The sequence below is a fragment of the Thermobia domestica genome, chromosome 2 (genome assembly GCF_964235325.1).
Source record: "Thermobia domestica chromosome 2, izTheDome1.hap1.1, whole genome shotgun sequence".
In the NCBI taxonomy this organism is placed as follows: Eukaryota; Metazoa; Arthropoda; class Insecta; order Zygentoma; family Lepismatidae; genus Thermobia; species Thermobia domestica.
In genome coordinates this window covers 337,314,611-337,335,979 of record NC_137455.1, presented here as the reverse complement: position 1 = coordinate 337,335,979, position 21,369 = coordinate 337,314,611, and the positions used below count along the sequence as shown (strand labels likewise).

At 34.8% G+C, this 21,369-nt stretch overlaps 2 protein-coding genes across 2 annotated transcripts; both read left to right on the top strand.

Annotated features, from left to right (window-relative positions):
- Positions 1-567: 567 nt before the first annotated feature.
- Positions 568-8,914, top strand: LOC145679553 (uncharacterized). Its single transcript, XM_081750129.1, has 3 exons — positions 568-934; positions 4,656-7,516; positions 8,907-8,914. Exons 2-3 carry the CDS (start codon positions 4,924-4,926, stop codon positions 8,912-8,914), a joined length of 2,601 nt encoding a protein of 866 aa, XP_081606255.1. The 5' UTR covers positions 568-934; positions 4,656-4,923.
- Positions 8,915-14,250: 5,336 nt separating this feature from the next.
- Positions 14,251-16,856, top strand: LOC145679860 (uncharacterized protein F54H12.2-like). The gene is made up of 2 exons (XM_081750383.1): positions 14,251-15,964; positions 16,638-16,856. Exon 1 carries the CDS (start codon positions 14,652-14,654, stop codon positions 15,960-15,962), a length of 1,311 nt encoding a protein of 436 aa, XP_081606509.1. The 5' UTR covers positions 14,251-14,651; the 3' UTR covers positions 15,963-15,964; positions 16,638-16,856.
- Positions 16,857-21,369: the final 4,513 nt, after the last annotated feature.

Sequence of the window (21,369 nt, the reverse complement as noted above, 5' to 3'; positions counted from 1 at the left end):
TTTAGCCCCTTGGTCCTATTCCCCACGAGATGTCTGGAGAATATGAACTGAAAGCATGATATTCAAATGATCGAAGCTTCTCAGGAGATTGTATGAAATTGGTCTTAGTTGCTAAGGTAAAGATTATATGTCATGATTTTTTTAAAAGCGTGAGATGAGACACACTATATGAGTCTCATAACGAAACACATACTCATGCAAAATCATGTTGATTACCCCCTTGGCCCTATTCCCACAAAGTGTCTGTAGAAGACGTGATAGTCAAATGATCAAAGCCTTTCATGAAATTGGCTTAGTTGCTAAGGTAAATATTGTATTTCACAATTTTTTTAAAGACGTGAGACATGAAACCAGATATAAGTCTCATAACGAAACACATACCTATACACTCCGTTCCCCCACACCTCCTGCGAATGGATTCCATTGATTGAGCAAATTCTAATAATGGAAACTTCTCATAGCATATCATATTGTTTAAAACGTAGGGTGTGAAGTGTGTTATATGAATATTCACAGGATGATATCTGCTATGCTAAGTAAATTGATATCACTTCCTGTTTAGTTGTTATGTTCATAGCCTTTGAGAACATCATGTTGCTAGAAACAAGATGAAACATGCCTTTTAGGGTTACCATCAGCTATAGGTTCATGAAAAAACACGCCTTTTCTAGTCGTCTTGTATTGGTTAGCTAATTTGAATTCCCAAGCCCCGCCCCCCTCCCGCAAAGACTCTTGAACGTCTACCGGATCTTCATCAGAGTCCTTTCAGTTACCACGATTGAAACCTACCAATTGATTGTGTTTTCAGCTTAAACTGTAGTGAGTGTTTTGTGCTTTAAGTTCTTAGGATTAAATCCTATCAATTGATTGTGTTTTCAACCTAAAACTGAAGTGTATGTGTGTTTTGTGATACCGCTCGTTCTTATTAAAATAGGTAAGTAAAATATATATATATATATATATGTTCTTTCTTCATTTAGTTATAAAGGCAGTTGAAAGAACAAGTGTATTTATTCAAAGTTCCGTTCATGTTCTAACATTTAAAAAAAAAACACACAGACACATATGTGAATGTCTGTTTTGTTAGTCTCTTTCTTCCTCTGTTTTGTTAGTACATTGAACTTCATCTTAAAATGATTTAGTTTCAAGAACAACAGATAAGATGCCATTGTCAAATGTTTTGATGATACGTACTACAACGAGATAACAAGACTGCCCTAGTTAAAAACACATAAGCGAACTTCTATGATGCTTCTAAGAAAAATGATAAGATGGAATTCTTGAATGTTTTCTGGTTCGCATTGCAATTGTCGCAAGAAGTGTCTGTAGACTTGGTATTTTAATTTTGATAATATGATGTATACGTCTGTCTTTCTGCTTGTAAATGAAATCTTTTAAACAATGAAGAGATTTACGTCCAACAATAAAGCCAACAAGGTCTGTCTGTCTTTCTATGTCGGTTATGCTAATGGAGGCGATGGTGATGAGTTGAGTTGATTTTAGTTCAGCGTCCCTTTCAACAGCAAGGCTATATGAGACGTGGACCTACTGATTATCGTTGAATCTGAACCACTAAGTTTTACGTCTTACAGTTATGTCGGCTATGCTAATGCAGGCGGTGATGATGAGTTGATGAGTTGAGTTGATTTTAGTTTAGCGTCCCTTTCAGCTGCGAGGCTATATGAGACGTGGACCTACTGATTAACGTGGAATCCGAATCACATGAGCTCCAGCCGGGACGATGGTAATGAGAAATGAATGAATGAAATGTTGCATTAAATTCCCGTACACGGTGTTTGTCCATCGAGTTTTACGTCCTACGGTTACGTCTACTAGGCTAATGAAGGTGAGGTGATAATGAAAAAATGAATGAAATGATGTAATGAAGAAAGTGGAAGGAAACTGATGAACTCCGAAGGGAAATCCACGCATATGATGTTTGTCCACCACAAAGTTCATAGGGCACGAACTGGGATCGAATCAGGGACCCAAGCACTTGAGGTGAACGCTCTACCACTGAGCCACCGTGCCCTCTGGAACGTAAAATGAAATGATAAGGACGGTTTTCCGGGGACAGTCAATAGCATCTTTTCGTTAAGTTGTAAAGGAAGCAGGGAATTTGTGGTCGCTAAAATTAATGACAAGTATATAGAAAAAAAAAAGACGTGATTTGAACACGGGACCTCATGCACCAGAGGTGAACACTCTACCACTGAGGCACTGAAGTTAATTTCATAATTTTCTAATGTTAATAAGAGTGAAATCTAACGTTAAATACACATACACAAGTCAACGAACTGAGAGAGAGTTTCTGTATCTGCAATGTCTACTTGCAAAGAGCAGAAAAATAAGATAACAGAACATGTTTTGTATTTCAATGTTGTTCTCCAGCTATCGCGTCAACATTATCTTAGGTCATGGTTTCAGACATCACGAAGCGAAGATATGTATGTGTGTGTGTTTGTTTTAGGTAATATTAAAACAGTGTTTGAGATCTAAAACTTGACAAAACTAGTGTTGCTTATACATCTCGGATGTCGTTACCTATGTCATATGATGTTGATTGATTTTTGAGTTTAACGTTCCGTTCAGCAGCGAGGCTATATGCACCACAAAGTTCACACGGCGAGAGTTAGGATCGAACCAGGGACCCCAATCACCGGAGGTGAACGCTTTACCACTGATCCACAGAACCTCACGATTTCAACATGGGGCACAAATCTTCAAGTTAAAACAATTGTCTATTCTCAAATAAGAGAACATTTCTCCATTTCTTTAAGTTGATCTAGGAAGTTGAACTTTATACAGTTTTCTCCATATTATAGTCTAAGCTGTATGTGATATTACTTTAAAAGGACGAAAGTAGTTAAAATATTCCCTATTATTATCATCAATTTCTTCTAAAATGCTCAGAATCCCGTCATAGAATTCGTATACTAGCTATGTACACAGGCGTGCATTAAGAAATTTTTTGTTGGGAGAGGTCCAAGCTTTGGGCGACGGGGCTCAAACACTACAAACCTCTGTGTAGTATTGAACGCGTATTATTTTGCACTCGAAAAGACAATAAGTACTTGTAAAATACTTTCATCTATATTGTCATAGCGTCCCTTTCAGCAGCGAGGCTATATGAGACGTGGACACTAAATCACCAAGGACCCCTATCGCATCACAAGTGAACGCTTTACCAATGATTCACCGAGACCCCCCTAGTACTTGTAAAAATTCTTTCATCTATATTGTCATAGCGTCCCTTTCAGCATCGAGGCTATATGAGACGTTGACACTAAATCACCAAGGTCCCCTATCGCATTACAAGTGAACGCTTTACCACTGATTCACCGAGCCCCCTTAGTTCAAAGTACAGTACTCATGTAATAATATTATCTAACATAAAGTTTACTTGTCGAGGGGCTCCCTGGGGGTAATATTCATACACGTAAAATATTTTAAAATAAACAATATTAGTACCGATTCCATAGTTTTCGAAGGTGCTGTATTCAATAAAGACACTTTGAAAATAGTAACATGACATCTAAGGGGTAAAAAAAAAAAAAAGTGGTGAGCTCATGGGGCCTCCCTAGGGGGTAATATTCATACACGTAAAATATTTTAAAATAAACAATATTAGTACCGATTCCATAGTTTTCTAAGGTGTTGTATTCAATAAAGACACTTTGAAAATAGTAACATGACATCTAAGGGGTAAAAAAGTGATGAGCTCACGGGGGATGATATTCATACACGTAAAAATAATTTAAAATAAACAGTATTAGTTTCGATTCCATAGTTTTCGAAGATGTTGTATTCAATAAAGACACCTTGAAATCAGTAACGTGACATCTAAGGGGTAAAAAGTGTTGAGCTCCCGGGGGTGATATTCATACACGTAAAATAAACAACATTAGTATCGATTCTATAGTTTTCGAAGGTGTTGTATTCAATAAAGACACTTTGAAATCAGTAACATGACATCTAAGGGGTAAAAAGTTGTGGGCTCACGGGGGTGGTATTCTTACACGTAAAAAATAATATAAAATAAACGATATTAGTATGGATTCCATAGTTTTCCTAGTGTTGATTCCATATCGTGACAGGATTCCAATCTGTGACTTCCCGTGCACTAAAGATGAACGCTGTATCACGTAAGAAAAAGAGATGAAATCTTTTAGTTTAAAATGTCTTCCATCCCTCATTCACACGTTAAGGGGAGCATATGAATAAGACACATGTAGGAACGGTTTTCCGGGGAAAGTCAATAGCATCTTTTCGTTAAGTTGTAAAGAAGATAGCATTGAATTTGTGGTCGCTAAAATTAATGACAGTATAAAAGAAAGAAGTGTAGAGAGGAGGAGGAGGAGGAAATACGGATTTCGCGTTCACTAAAATTAACGATAAAATTCTAAAACAGAATAAGTATAAAAGACCGTGTAATCTACATATCTTCATTAGTCAATACATTTGAAAGAGATTGTGAGCATACATTTGTTTCACTCTTCATCCCATGGAATAGGAAGAAAAGTTAAAAATATTTAAAAGGTATGATGAGAGATTATTTCATTGACATTATAAAGTTCTGTCTTATATAGTATATATTTATATATCTAATATATATTGATTTATAAGTAACAAAATTCATTTCTTTTTTATTTTAGGTTGCATACAAATAAAGATAAGTGTAATCCTTTTCCCTATTCCCGTTGATATTATTATTATTATTCCTTTTTAATTACTTATATATATCACATTTTACTTACTCGTATATTCTTTTAAACGCTTATATACCCTTTCAAAATATTTATATACATATATATATTCCATTTAAATAAGATTTATATATCCTATTATATATCATATTCATATACTATTACATATACCATTTACATATATTGCATTACGTATATATACATCTGAGGAAGAAAAATGGCAAAAGAGAGTACGCAAGATTTACTGAAGGAGATTACGGTCTTCATTAATGACATTGAAGAAGAAGAAGAAGAGGTAATGGGCGTAAATAACGAAACGCAAGTTCTTTTAAGTGAAATAAATGCCATAATCGGGATAGAAGAAGAAGAAGAAGAAGAAATGCAAGAAGAAGAAGAAGAAGACGCAAAAGAAGAAATGGAAATAGATCATCATGAAAAAATGCAAGAAGAAGAAGACGGAGAAGAAGAAAGAATAGAAGAAGCAGCAACAGAAGAAGAAGAAGAAGAAAGAGAAACTATTGAAATTCAAATTCCAGTAGAAAAAGAAGAAGAATATGATGAAGAAGAACTATTACAAATATTGAACAGTGCTAGCAATAGAACGATAACAGAAGAAGCATCAGGCCGTATTAAAGAAATTATAAAGTGGTTACAAGAAGGAACAGAAGAAGAAGACGTCGAAGAAAGGAGAAATGAAGAAGAAGAGCTGCTAAATTTCACGTTTTCCCAAATAATAGGAGAGGATTACAATAAGGAAGAGATGAAGATAGAAGAAGAAGATGATAAGTTTTACACGAATGAACTAGAAAATTGGATTAACAATTTGTTTCCCGACCCCAGAAAAGAAGAAGAAGAAGAAGTAATATATCCCTCAATTATGGAAATATTAGCAGAGGCTAGTGCAGAACACGAAGAAATGGAAGTCGATTTAGACGATATAGAAAAAAGAATGGACGAATTGCTAGCCGTATTTCAAGCACAACGAAATTCAAATATACAAGTAGGATTCGGAAATAACAACCGTAATGATGGACACAATAGATTTCATATAATAGAAGAACGAAGAAGACAATACAGAAGATACAATATGGAGGGTAGAATGCTACGATTCCGTCTAGCCCCCGTGCGTGCAGATGAAAACCCTTTTACGGCAATTGAAGCAAGTCTACGGGCACTAATAGATTATTTACTACGTAATGTGGACCAGCATGATTACGTAGGAATAACAATCACAAACGAGAGAGAAGGACATCGTCCATTTTGGTTGTCATTCAGAGAAGCAAGAAATCTTTCAGCAGAAGTTCTATGGATAAGTTATGAGAAAGTACTGCAAAGTAATGCGGCTTTTCTTATAAATGAAGATTGCATCGTGAATTTTCATCATGTACGTATGCCAAGAGGACAAGGTCCTTTGAAACAACATATTTTGAATACTGAAGAATATGTAAAGGCAAAACGTGGTATTATCACAATTAAGAATAAAGGCACAAGATGTTTAGCACATGCAATCGTCGTTGCCATAGGACTGAAAAAATACAAGGGAAGAAATCAAACTGAATATAATAGATATGTAAAAACTCAAAGTAAATATATCATAGAAAAAGAAGCAGAAGAACTGTGTGAAGCTGCCGATGTAGATCTTAGTCATGGTGGTGGAATTCCTGAAATTCGTAAATTTCAGGAATATTTAAAGGATTATAAAATCACAGTGTATAGGGGATTTTCAGGAAGTGATGTTATGTTTGAAGCACCACCAAGTGATAACGAGAGAACTGCTTTAAATTTACTGTTTATAGATAACCACTACAACGTCATTGAAAGCTTGACAGCATGTTTTAGCTGTAATTTTTATTGCGAAAGCTGTCATAAGAAATATGAAAAAAAGCATGAACATTTGAAACATTGTACAGCTGTATGTTTTCGTTGTCATCAGAAGCCACCATGTGATTTTAAAGAACCCCATATTACATGCAATGATTGTAATCGAGAATTTTATGGCCAGTCATGCTATGACTATCACAAGTCAGCGTCGTATCAAAATGGAAAGCCTTTATGTTCCATTGTGAAATGTTGTGCCCAGTGTTTGAAAATTTATGTAGTGAAAGAAAAACGTTCTCACGTATGTGGAGAAACTTATTGCAACATTTGCTATGATATAGTACCACCCAATCATGAATGTTACATGAAAGTGAATGAAAGAAGAAAATCGAAAAAAGCCAATGAAAAAATCATCATGGAGAAGAAAGCTATGATTCTGTTTTATGATATTGAATGCACACAAGATACGAAAATAGAAGAGGAGGACGCAAACATATATGAACACATACCTAATGTCTTGGTTAGTCAACATGTATGTTACCAATGTTATGAAGATAACAACATCAAGAATGATTGTGTCATTTGTGGAAAGCGAGAAAATATTTTTGACGGAGAAAATGTAATAGAAGATTTTCTAAAACATCTTCAACAACGTCGACCAAACATTAAATCAGTAATCTGTGTTGCCCATAACTCAAAGGGATATGACGCACATTTCATCATTAAGACCATGGTTGAGAAGATGAATTGGACTCCAGAAGTAATCATGAATGGAGCAAAAATTCTCTCTCTTAAAATAGGAAACGTAACCTTCATCGATTCACTAAGCTTTCTTCCTATGCCCTTAAGTAAATTAAGTGGTGCATTTGGGCTTCAATCGTGCAAAGGATATTTCCCACACTTCTTTAATCGACGTGAGAACCAAACCTATGAAGGGCCGCTTCCAGACATTAAATATTATGGAGCAGATACTATGAAAGTAGACGAAAGACGCAAGTTTCTCCAATGGTATACCGAACATCAAAACGACACCTTTAAAATGAAAGAAGAACTCATCAAGTATTGTGTACAGGATGTCGAGGTATTACGTCAAGCCTGTATTTCATTTATGAATACATTTGAATCTGAAACTAATGTCAATCCCTTACTTGAATGTATTACAATTGCCAGTGCATGTAATTTGGTATATCGTAGAAATTTCTTAAAGGAAAATACAATTGGTATCATACCAAAGAACGGATATCGATGGAGAGATGTACAATCAGTTGAAGCAGTACAATGGATAGCTTGGGAAGAAAAAACCAGAAACATCCAAATTACCAATGCTGCACGTAGTAAGGAAAAACGAATAGCATCAATGAAAGTAGATGGTGTATGGACAGATCCCAATACAGGAAAAATACACGTCTGGGAGTATGAAGGCGATTTCACACATGGTTGTATCTACTGCTACCCTAACGACAGAGATAAACCCATCTATAACAATACTACAGATACCATGGAATTTCGATATGAAGCAACAAAGAAGAAAATCCAAAAATTAAAAGATTTTGGCTGTGAAGTGCATGAAATATGGGGTTGTGAATTTAAAAAACAATTGGCAGGAAATGAAGAGATGAAGAAGTATGTTAGTAATCATCCGTATACAAAGAAAACACCATTAAAACCTCGTGACGCTTTTTATGGAGGACGTGTGAATGCCATACGTTTGTATCATAAAGCACAAGAATCTGAAGGAGAGACCATAAAATACAAAGATGTTATTTCATTGTACCCATTTATCTCTAAGACTAAGAAGTTTCCAATTCGTCATCCTACTATCTACCTGCCTGGAGATTCAAATATTCCCACCACTGAAGAAGTAGAAGGTTGGCTGTTGCAATGATCTGTGCGTCGTATCAAAATGGAAAGCCTTTATGTTCCATTGTGAAATGTTGTGCCCAGTGTTTGAAAATTTATGTAGTGAAAGAAAAACGTTCTCACGTATGTGGAGAAACTTATTGCAACATTTGCTATGATATAGTACCACCCAATCATGAATGTTACATGAAAGTGAATGAAAGAAGAAAATCGAAAAAAGCCAATGAAAAAATCATCATGGAGAAGAAAGCTATGATTCTGTTTTATGATATTGAATGCACACAAGATACGAAAATAGAAGAGGAGGACGCAAACATATATGAACACATACCTAATGTCTTGGTTAGTCAACATGTATGTTACCAATGTTATGAAGATAACAACATCAAGAATGATTGTGTCATTTGTGGAAAGCGAGAAAATATTTTTGACGGAGAAAATGTAATAGAAGATTTTCTAAAACATCTTCAACAACGTCGACCAAACATTAAATCAGTAATCTGTGTTGCCCATAACTCAAAGGGATATGACGCACATTTCATCATTAAGACCATGGTTGAGAAGATGAATTGGACTCCAGAAGTAATCATGAATGGAGCAAAAATTCTCTCTCTTAAAATAGGAAACGTAACCTTCATCGATTCACTAAGCTTTCTTCCTATGCCCTTAAGTAAATTAAGTGGTGCATTTGGGCTTCAATCGTGCAAAGGATATTTCCCACACTTCTTTAATCGACGTGAGAACCAAACCTATGAAGGGCCGCTTCCAGACATTAAATATTATGGAGCAGATACTATGAAAGTAGACGAAAGACGCAAGTTTCTCCAATGGTATACTGAACATCAAAACGACACCTTTAAAATGAAAGAAGAACTCATCAAGTATTGTGTACAGGATGTCGAGGTATTACGTCAAGCCTGTATTTCATTTATGAATACATTTGAATCTGAAACTAATGTCAATCCCTTACTTGAATGTATTACAATTGCCAGTGCATGTAATTTGGTATATCGTAGAAATTTCTTAAAGGAAAATACAATTGGTATCATACCAAAGAACGGATATCGATGGAGAGATGTACAATCAGTTGAAGCAGTACAATGGATAGCTTGGGAAGAAAAAACCAGAAACATCCAAATTACCAATGCTGCACGTAGTAAGGAAAAACGAATAGCATCAATGAAAGTAGATGGTGTATGGACAGATCCCAATACAGGAAAAATACACGTCTGGGAGTATGAAGGCGATTTCACACATGGTTGTATCTACTGCTACCCTAACGACAGAGATAAACCCATCTATAACAATACTACAGATACCATGGAATTTCGATATGAAGCAACAAAGAAGAAAATCCAAAAATTAAAAGATTTTGGCTGTGAAGTGCATGAAATATGGGGTTGTGAATTTAAAAAACAATTGGCAGGAAATGAAGAGATGAAGAAGTATGTTAGTAATCATCCGTATACAAAGAAAACACCATTAAAACCTCGTGACGCTTTTTATGGAGGACGTGTGAATGCCATACGTTTGTATCATAAAGCACAAGAATCTGAAGGAGAGACCATAAAATACAAAGATGTTATTTCATTGTACCCATTTATCTCTAAGACTAAGAAGTTTCCAATTCGTCATCCTACTATCTACCTGCCTGGAGATTCAAATATTCCCACCATTGAAGAAGTAGAAGGATTAGTTAAGGTCAGTATTTTGCCTCCAAAACAACTGTTTCATCCTGTACTCCCTTATAAATCAAATGATAGATTGATGTTTCCACTCTGCCGTACATGTTGTGATGAATTAAATCAAGCACCTTGTAATCACAACGATGAAGACCGAGTGCTACATGGAACATGGGTAGCAGATGAAGTAAGAAAGGCATTAGAAAAAGGATACAAAATAATAGATATTCATGAAATATGGGCATATGACGTTGTTCAATATGATGAAAAAACAAAAAGTGGTGGCTTATTTGCAGAATACATAAACACCTTCCTGAAAGCAAAAACAGAAGCAAGTGGATGGCCAGCATGGTGTGAAACAGATGAATTAAAGAAGAAGTACATTCAGCAATTTTATGAAAAGGAAGGAATACGTCTAGATGAGAACAAAATTAAACATAATCCAGCACTTAGAAGTTTAGCTAAATTAATGCTAAATTCATTTTGGGGAAAATTTGGTCAACGTGAGAACATGGGTCATGTCAGCATTATTAATGAACCCAAGGAATTATATGAAAAATTAACATCTCATGATATAGATGTTCATCAAATATTTCCAGTAAATGATGACATGTTATATGTATATTGGCAATACACCGATGACGTTCCTGTTTCACTACCAACAGTAAATGTTGTCATAGCCGCATACACAACAGCACAAGCAAGATTAGAATTGTACAAATATTTAGATCAACTACAAGAAAGAGTATTATATTTTGATACTGATTCCGTCATTTATACGCAAAAACCTGGTGAAAGTACAATTCCAACTGGTGACTTTTTAGGCGATTTAACAAATGAAGTCCTCGAATATGGTAAAGAAGCCTATATTTCAGAATATGTCTCGGCGGGCCCGAAGAATTACAGCTTACGTATTTTTGATCCCAGCACGAAGAAGGAGTTTCAAGTATGCAAGATACGAGGCTTTTCATTAAACTATGAATCTTCAAAACACCTAAATTTTGATGTAATGAAGAAAATGATAGTAGATAATGAAGAGGATGCAGAAGAAGAGGAAGAATCTCGTCCTACTGAAGTAAAAATTACCAATGAGAAAAAAATTTGCCGCAGGAAAGACCATACTATCGTCAGCATGCCCGAAACAAAAATTTATAAGATAAATTATATTAAACGACGTAGAATACCAAATTCATATGATACTCTTCCATATGGCTACACTACTTCCAACAAAAGAAGAAGAGAAATGTAATAAGGCCCTTTATAAATATACGTATGAAGAAAGAATGATCATACTCTTTAACATGGACACGACGTGGAAACATCCCTTTTCATGTATTGTTGCCGGACCAAGTGGATGTGGAAAAACTTCCTTTGTAATACGTTTCCTGTCCAATTTATCACGTATGGTTAATACATCGTTTCGTCATATTTATTGGTACTATGCAGAATGGCAAAATGCATACAGAGAAATTTCGACAAAAGTACAATTTATTGAAGGATTACCTCGAACAAAAGACTTTTTACCTGAAACTGGACCACATCTTATTATTATTGATGATCAAATGTGTGAAGTGAACCGCAATATAGTTGATTTCTTTACAAAGGGTTCTCATCATAGAAATCTTAGTGTACTATTTATTACACAAAACATATTTCATCAGGGAAAAGGAAGCAGAGATATGAGTTTGAATTGTTCTTATCTCGTATTATTTAAAAATCCAAGAGATAAATCACAAATTAAACATTTGAGTTATCAATTAACTCCTGAGAATCCAAAATTTCTTCAAGAAAGTTTCAACGACGCAACAAAGTTACCATATGGATATTTCTTTATTGATTTAAAACAGGATACGCCAGATGAACTTCGTTTTCAAACAAATATCTTTCCTGATGATATTTATCATTACGTTTATGTTCCATCGAAATAGAAGAAGAAGATATGTTTATAATGATTGTTTTAAACTGTGTTTCTTCATTCTAACAATATGTCTCCAAGAGTAAAACACGGAGATCTTCTTCGTACGCTGAGCAAAGCAAATCCTAAACTACGTAAAGCTATACTGGCCAATGCAGACTCTTCAGTGATTCGAAGTATTTGTGAATGTTGTTATAATGTATTAAAAGGGAATGTACCTCTTACAAAGACACAGAAAGCAAGATTAAAGCGATACAAGAGGACGCTTCGATATCTTGTGAAGAAAGGAAACTCCATCCAAAAGAAGAAGAAGCATTTATTAGTACAGCAGCAGGGTGGATTCCTACCGGCATTATTAGCTCCTATTTTAACTGGTGCATTATCAAGTTTACTATTCCGTTAGTACAATGGAACACGCAAAGAAGATGATTTTAGTTCCACCTGAAGTTCTGAATCGTATACAAGCACCAACATCATCATCATCATCAGCCCTGGAGAAACGTGAATCTAATTTGGATCAAGAAATGCAAGAGATTTTACAGTTATCATCGCTTAGTGATGAAGAAAAGTGGAATCAGTATAACAATATTCTTCAAAAATATTTACACTTAATACGAAAACAAGAAGAACCTGTGACACTTTCAATTACGTCAACTAAATCAGAGAAGCCTGAAGTAGAAGAAGAAATATTATTATCTATACCCAAAATGTTTCGTAAAAGAGCTGAATTACTACTACATAGAATGAAACATGATGATAATATCACGTGGGATAATAAAGGAACTGTTTACATCAGAGGTGATAAACTAGAAGGATCTCACATTGTAGATTTAATTTCTGATGTGTCGCGACCCCGGAAACACACAAATCCACCGGGATGGGAGAAATTTTGTAATTATTTATCTTCTAATAACACACCTCAAGAACTTATTGGAAATCCAAAACGTTTGTCATATATTTTACGACGAACTAAAGCATCACCAACAGCATCATCGTCAAGGGAAAAAATACCTCTGAAATCGTTTGCAGAAGACGACGAAGAAGCAGAAGAAGAAGAAGAAGAAAAGGAAAAAGTAATATCTCCTATAAGGAAAAGGAAACGTGCCTGTAAACGTCCAGTATGGTCAAGGTGGAAACCGTAAACAAACAGTTAAGCAAGATTTACTACAACCCTTCACATCCTGCCTCGTTTTCAACTGTTAAAAAATTGTGGATAGCTACAAAGAAGAAAATTCCTATACATTGTATAAGAAGATGGTTACTGCAACAAACAACATAGATAAAATCATACGTACAAGAAGAAAAGGCAGCAGAAAAGAATATCTTGTTCATTGGAAAGGATATCCTTCTTCTTTCGATTCCTGGATACCTGCATCATCCGTAAAGAAGATCGAGAAGTACAATGGAACCTGATGGAGATTTTTACGTTACGCTTCCCAGTAATAGTTCTATGGAATATTTTCCTGACAACACCTTAACATCATACACTACGAAACTTCATCAAAGAATGGAATTCCATGAAAAGTGGGAAGTGGCTATTGTTGAAATTCATTATCCTCATTCAATATTAAATATTAATGACGAAAATAATAAAATTTTTTACAAACCTGCAAAAAGTGATGAATGGAAATTTATAACTATTCCTGTACGTTATTACACTGACATATCAGAATTGATAAAGATAATAAATACGTACAACAGATTCACAAATTTACATATTTCTTATACTCGTGAGAGTAATACCTGTTTTATACGACGTCTTCATAAAGACATAGATGTAGACGTTGCATTATCACCAAGTGTTAGTGCGATGCTGGGGTTTGATCCAAGCGTTGATTTAAAGGATATGCAACAAGGCCAAAGCATTCCAAATTTACGTTTAGGACTTCCATCTACAATGTATGTGTATTGTGATATAATTCAATCTGTATTTGTTGGAGATACAGTAGCACCATTATTACGTATCATAAATATGAATCCTGTGAATCATACATTTGGAAGTAGTGTTATAGAAATTTTTAATCCTCCACATTATGTGCCTATAGAGAAGATGCATTTTGAACACATCAAAATAGATATAAGAGATAGTACAGGCTCTCCACTGGCATTCACTTTCGGAACTGTATGCGTTAAACTACATTTTCGACCAGTGCGTCAACATCGACAAATATGAATAATCCATATTTACAATATTATCAAAAACAAGCTCTTTCTGGAACTGGAAACGTTTATGTTGGCTCCCCTTATCAAGTTGGACATGGTATTGGAAGTTTCCTTGGAGGATTATTTCGTTCTGTCATGCCACTAGTAAAACAAGGAGCTAAAACAGTAGGAAAGGAATTATTAAAATCTGGAGCAAACGTTATTACTGATGTCATCATCGACAATCAACCTATTAACGAATCCTTTCATCAACGAATGGGTGAAGCGAGATCCGTCTTGCAAGACAAAGCAAAAAATAAACTGAAATCTATGTTAGGATCTGGATATCAACGAAGGAAAAGAAGAATTACACATCATTCCATCTTTAACCCTTCACCATTACACATCATCAAGCGCAGGAAGAAGAAGGAGAAGGGCAAGAGGAAACGTACACAGAAAACAAAGAAATATCAGTCTTATAAGAAGAGGAAGTTATCACACGATATCTTTGATTAAATCATCACCATTATGGCTTTCTTACATCATCAATCCTGCGAGTGTGTAAAAAGTGAACTAGATATTTTTTCTACAAAACCAACGCAAACCAGTATATTGGATAATCATGTTGTTACATACAAACCAATCAGTTCACTAGCTGATAATGCTCCTATAGAGTTTGTCATCCCAGGAACAAGTGATGAATACATAGATCTACCACATACTCTTCTTTACATCGAAGCTCAAATCGTTAAGCCTGATGGATCAGCATTTGGTGAAAGTGATAAAGCTGTGGCTCCTATTAATGACTTTTTAAATTCTATGTTCAGTGAAGTGGAAGTGTATTTAAATAACAAACTGATTTCATTTCCATCTCATAATCATCCATATCGATCATACATTGAAAAACTGTTAAATTATGATGATTCTGCTAAAAATACTTATCTTCAATGTGCATTCTGGTTTCAAGATACTGCTGGACATATGGATGCAACATCTAGTGGTAATAAAGGATTTCAACAACGTTATGAATTAACAAAAAAAAGTGCAAAATTCGACATGCTTGGACATCTTCATTGTGATATTTTTAATCAAAATAAATTTTTAATCCAAGGAGTAGAATTACGTCTCAAGTTAATTCCTGCAAAGCCAAACTTTTGTCTCATCGCTAGTGATGCGTCTGTTGAGGCTAAAGTGAACATTTTAGACGCTGCTTTACATATTAAAAAGATTAATGTTAGTCCTACAATAAAACTAGCACATAACAAGCTTCTACAATCAACAACAGCCAAATATCCTCTCACAAGAGTACAAATGAAGTCGTTCGTCATTCCAAAGGATCTTCAATCAAAAACAATAGATAATTTATTTATGGGAGTATTACCAACTCGAGTGATTGTGACGTTTACACAAAATGATGCCTATACAGGAACAATAACTTCAAATCCATTTCATTTCAAACATTTTGACATCAATTTCTTCTCTCTATACATTGATGGAAAACCTGTACCTTCAAAACCATTACAACCAATTTTCGAAAACAACCTCTATGTTTCCTCATATCATACCTTATTCTGTGGATCAGGCATTCACTTTTCCAATCATGGCAACAATATTCCTCGCCTTGACTTTCCTCAAGGATACACTATCTTTGTTTTCGACATTACTCAAGATGGAGAAGCCAGCGCTGTGCAGCATTGGAATCTTATACGTCATGGGTGTGTTCGTCTGGAAGTTCATTTTACGAAGCCTCTACCAGCACCTATCTCCTGCATTGTGTATGGAGAATTCCAATCTCTCTTAGAAGTGGATCATCAGAGGAACATCATCATGGATTTTTAAAGGTACGTTATTTAAATATCATATCATATATGTACATGTCTGCATTTTTATACATGATGTCCTCTACACTAGATTTATTGAATGCTTTGCAAACAAATTCTTTATTTCACAATCATTTCGTTGGCGTATATGCAGCCAATGAATTACCAGCACATGTTCCACTACCTGCAGCTATCATCATAAATACAGATCCCTCGAACAAACTTGGCACACACTGGATTTCCGTATATATTCATACTGATGGCCGTGCCCACTACTTCGATACATTTGGATTTCCTCCATATGTAATGCATCATATTCAATTTCTACGTAGAAATTCCACTTCTTATACATTTAATAATAAACAAATTCAAAGTGTGAAATCATCCCTATGTGGACATTATTCATATCTTTTCCTATGCTTCAAAGCTAAAGGAAAGTCATTAAATGAATTTCATTACACTTTCTCATCAACTCCAGAAAAAAATGATCGTCGTTTGCTGTATTTACTTTTACAGGTAATCATGTCTTCATTCTTCTTCTTCTTCGTTTGTTTTGATTACTTTCTTTTCATATTATTGCAGGTAGCCATTTCTTCTTCTTCTTTATTATAATGTGTTTGTATGTATTATTATTTGTTCATGATTATAGATAAAATAAATTTTAAGTTTGTTTTTCAATTTTTTTTCATTTCAGAGAGTAAAAGATCGTCATCGTGTGTATGGACATCATCTTCAATGTACAGATTGACTTGTATCTACGTTTCATCATCAACATCAACAGCAGTAGTATCATCAGTGAACAGTATATGGCAGTTGTAAAGTTATCATCATCACATGGACAGTGGAAACAAAATCTAACGTTCTTTTAAAATGTACTATACTTACCGTCGTTTTAATTGTGTAAATAGTTTCATCAGCAATAAACAATTTGTATTATTTTTTCTCTTTGAAAACAAATGTTTTATTTCTTATTTTCTCCGTTTCCTAATAAATAAATATGTTTTATGATCAGTTATGTAATTAAATACACATATCATAAAACATATTTTTAAGTCATTGAATTAAAGAATTTCATACTGATTTAAAAAAAAGATTCTAAAATTGATTTTTAATTCAATGATGTAATCATATAACTACATAATAATAATAATAATGAATTCAAATACTTAATCAGTTATTCTTTCGTAAATTAAATCAAGTATGTGAATTCAATATTATTATTATTATTATGATAGGACTTTTGTTTTTTAAAATTTTAATATTAATTATTTTAATTCCTTTTTTTAAAATTAAAAAAAAGTCCTATCATACTTAAGACAAAGTTGTATAATAATAATAATTTCAAATACTAATTTCTATTTTAACATTCATTTCAAGAATTTGATTTCATTATGATTATTATTATTATTATTATTATACGTATCACTTATAATATACGATGAAAAAAAATATGTTAGGATTTTTTTCTTATAAAAAAAACTTTAAAATCCTAACATATTGAGGTGTATGAAACGAACACAAAACACACACACACAAATAAAACATTTCACTTTCCACTATATATATTTTTATTACATTTAATATTACGTTCTTTAGCATACATGAAAAAAACAAATCAATTTCTCCTTCTTTATGAAGAGTCGTTCACTTCATTGATACCCTCCGAAGGTTGAGTTTCGGTTTCCCCCCACCATGGCTGTGTCGATACACTATCAAATAAATCAGCCATAATTGAATCTATGAGTTTTTGTTTGCAAAATACTTTTATTTCCAATTTTAATCGTTCACCATCAATGTTCACATCACTGTTCTTATCAAGAGAGACACTTGGAAAACTAATGTTCATACCATTAATAATACTCTGTTCATCTACACAGGTATGGATTCCGGCAAGTCCTCTGCATGTAAGACACTGTAATTGTACATGATTACGAATAGTATCTGTACACAAGTCAAAATATTCACGTAGCACAACACTACAAACTTTACTGTTTTTCACAGCATGTTCAATACACGGTAATATTTCCAAGAAATAAAGCCAATCACTTGAAGATAAGTACACAGTGTTTCGAGGAGCATGAAGTGTTCCTTTCTTCTCTAACATCACTAATTTTTCACCCATTAGTTTTCGTACCACCAGTTCGTTTTTTCGACCAAGAGATTTTATAAATGTAATTTCCACTTGAGAATTTAAATAGTCCGTAACAAATGGGGTTAAATGTACAAGTTTCTCCCACTCTGCCAAATTTAACTCCACTCCAAACACAAGTCCTTTGCCAACACGAATCACTGGTTCAAATGTATCACTATCCAGTCCAATGCAAATTAATTTGGTTTTCATTGAATTAAGTCCATATTCAACATTTAACAAGTACTCTTTCTTGGTATCCATAGTTGACGCACAAGCACTCAAAGACATGTTACTTCAGTCGCTGGTCAGCACAGAATAACGACACTATGCATACAGATGACTGCGCATGCATGAAGAGGAGGGGCGAAGAGGAAAATTCATGTTTCATCTTGTTTGTACATGTCACCATACACTTACGATGAGTAAACCAGTTCAGTAAATTCAAGATCGTGCATGTTACGTCCAGATACATTAATCTTCATTCCTTTATATATTAAACAGACATTCCCACTTTGTAAATACGTTAATAATGCACCATTATCTGCTTCCAATTTTTCAGTACAACGTCCAGGTAAAATCACTTTTTCACCTCCTTCAAATGTCACACAGGCCTTCCTACCATATACCGTTGTAATTATCTCACAGTTTACAATACGAAATGGTACTCCAATCTCCAAATCTCGCATTTTTGTAAAGGGTACCATTGATGGCTTATTAAGCTTATCTAATAAACTCATTGACGATGACATCTTTAAAATTTTTGACGTTTCTTCCTTTGCAACAGCTGCTAACAGAATGATCTACACAAGCACATACGTTCCGCTTACGCTCTTCGCAGGAGGGGTGAGGGGTTTGGGGATTCAAATTATTAACCAATAAACGACAAGAACACGAAAATTCATGTTTTATCTTGTTTTCTACATCTAGCAGACGTCCAAGACTATGAGCATAGCAACAGCAAATCAACATTTTCCCACGGGCTTCTGTGGTAACCGTAAAAGGCTATGAACATAGCAACTAAAGAGGAGTAGGGGGTAACGGGGGTTCAAATAAACCAAAATTTTCCCACGCGCTTCTGTACTACCCGTAAAAGGCTATGAACATAGCAACCAAAGGCTTGTCGAAACTTGCCTCCCAATTCCAGGAAATGACACCGAATTCTAGGAAAACAAGATAATTTTTTGCTGACTCGGCCTTCTATACGCCGGGACATCTACTGTAATTTGTACTAATGTGTTGAAATTTTGCTCACTTCTAAGAAGTCTGTGAAGATACTGTTATAATCTTAAATCTAAGTTAAGCGTTAATTACACACTAAACATTTATGGGTACACTTCTTTAACTGGATTGAGTATAGCCTGCTCCCCCCAGTGATTTTTAACGAACCATAATGATTCTAACGATTCATATTAGTTCATAATAAATCGGAATCACATGTTATAAAGATTTTAAGATGTAAATCTTGTGGTAAGGAAGCTTTAGTATAAGTAGTAGTAGTAGTAGAAGCAGCGGTAGTAGTAGTAGTAGTAGCGGTAGTAGTAGTAGTAGCAGTAGTAGTGGTAGTTAATAATAGTAGTTCTAGTAGTAGTATTAGTAGAAACGGGTTAGAAGCCCCGCATGGGTTGGCTGGGTTCTGTTCTCGATATAAGTAGTAGTAGTAGTAGCAGTAGTTGGAGTAGTAGTAGTAGTAGTAGTAGTAGTAGTACCGGTAGTGACTCTTCCAGTACCAATGACAAAGAACTGGCGGGAACGGGCTATACACAAGCCCTTTAACTTGCTGTAGTATTATTCAAAACATATTAAATGTTTACATTATGCTGTAAAATAGTTAGGAAAATTTTTACAAAGTAGCACTGTAACTGTTTTTGAATGTTTCTTAAATGAATAAATGAATCATCTTTAAATATTAGAGGTAGTAAATCAAAGAGAACTTTCCAAATTATTATAAACATGGGTCAATTCATATTCTTAAATAATAACATCTTATTTCATCTTATATCGTAATCACAATGGATCATTTCAGGAAGAATAACAGTGCGTAACAAAATTGCTCGATTAATTCATATGATGGTTATAAACATACGACATCTCTTCTTTTTCTCCGGTTGCTGTATACTATCGCTTCGGTTGTTCCCAGAATTGTCCTGTTTAAATACGTTGCAAATAGATATAGACAATAAACGTTATCGTTGTAGAAGCTTTATCTATTTTAATTGAAAACTTAGATGTGGTTTATAACTTTTGTCATCTTATTTGATTGTGCTTCACAGTAATAGGTGGAATAAAAATGACAGTGTGAAATGTCAAACTGAATGATTTTATCAGGATTAGCAAACTTGGTTACAGCCAGTGGCGTATTTACGATTTTGTTTCGGGGGAGGAGGCTTTGGTAACTTTATTCCTGGAAATGTGAAAATGCTGCAAGATATTTCATTTACTTTAATATAATAAATGAAATTTCGGGGGGGGCTTAAGCCCGGAAGCTCCCCGCCTAAATACGCCACTGGTTACAGCTTTAACGCATTTAAGACAAATCATAATAATACTGATACGTGAAACAGTTGGTAAGACAAGAGGAAAGAAGTATTTTGCTGAGTCTTGAAATAGACGACTAATACTAAAATAAACGACTTTACTTCCTAGGCAGTGCCATTTTACGTAGAATGAACCTAAACAGGCGTGCAGCATGAGAAAATTTTGTAAATGATATGAGCAAGCATGTCTCGTTTAGAACTAAGTATAGCTTTACAAGACGGTGACCTACAAGGATCTCTTTATTGGCAGTGATACCAACTATTCAAGTAAACTGCTGAGTACGAAAAGAAGCTCATAACAATAATAAAAGGACTATTCTCTATCCAGGGGTGTAGCCACGGGGAGCCCATCGGGGCCAGGTCCCCCCAAATGATTTTCTGGCCTGGAAGATTTAAAATAGTCCCCATTAGCATTGACTACCTTCTGCCCTTCTGCCAACGTCTTGGAAGGCCATGGATTCCATCGCCGTGTAACTTGGTGGTCTGTGAAGCGAAGAAGATACCATGTGCATTTTGCACGTCTACTAAGGGTTTGAACTGGCGTCCTCTAAGGTGATTTTACAAGCAGAGCTGTAGTCGAGGGTACACGGTGGTAAACGGCGTATACCCTCTGCTTAATCGTAGTCATTAGAGTGTACCTTCTGCTTCAAAGCGCATAGTACTTTCTACTTTTGTTTCGTTTATATTTATTTATTTATTTGGGTCATGACTCCAATGATAATTTGGCGTCGGGATGTGGCGCCTCCATCGCCCACTTCTTC

What these genes read in the sequence shown, in the direction of transcription:
- LOC145679860 (XM_081750383.1), top strand. Translation starts at nt 14,652, where the DNA reads ATGGCTTTCTTACATCATCAATCCTGCGAGTGTGTAAAAAGTGAACTA.
- LOC145679553 (XM_081750129.1), top strand. Translation starts at nt 4,924, where the DNA reads ATGGCAAAAGAGAGTACGCAAGATTTACTGAAGGAGATTACGGTCTTC.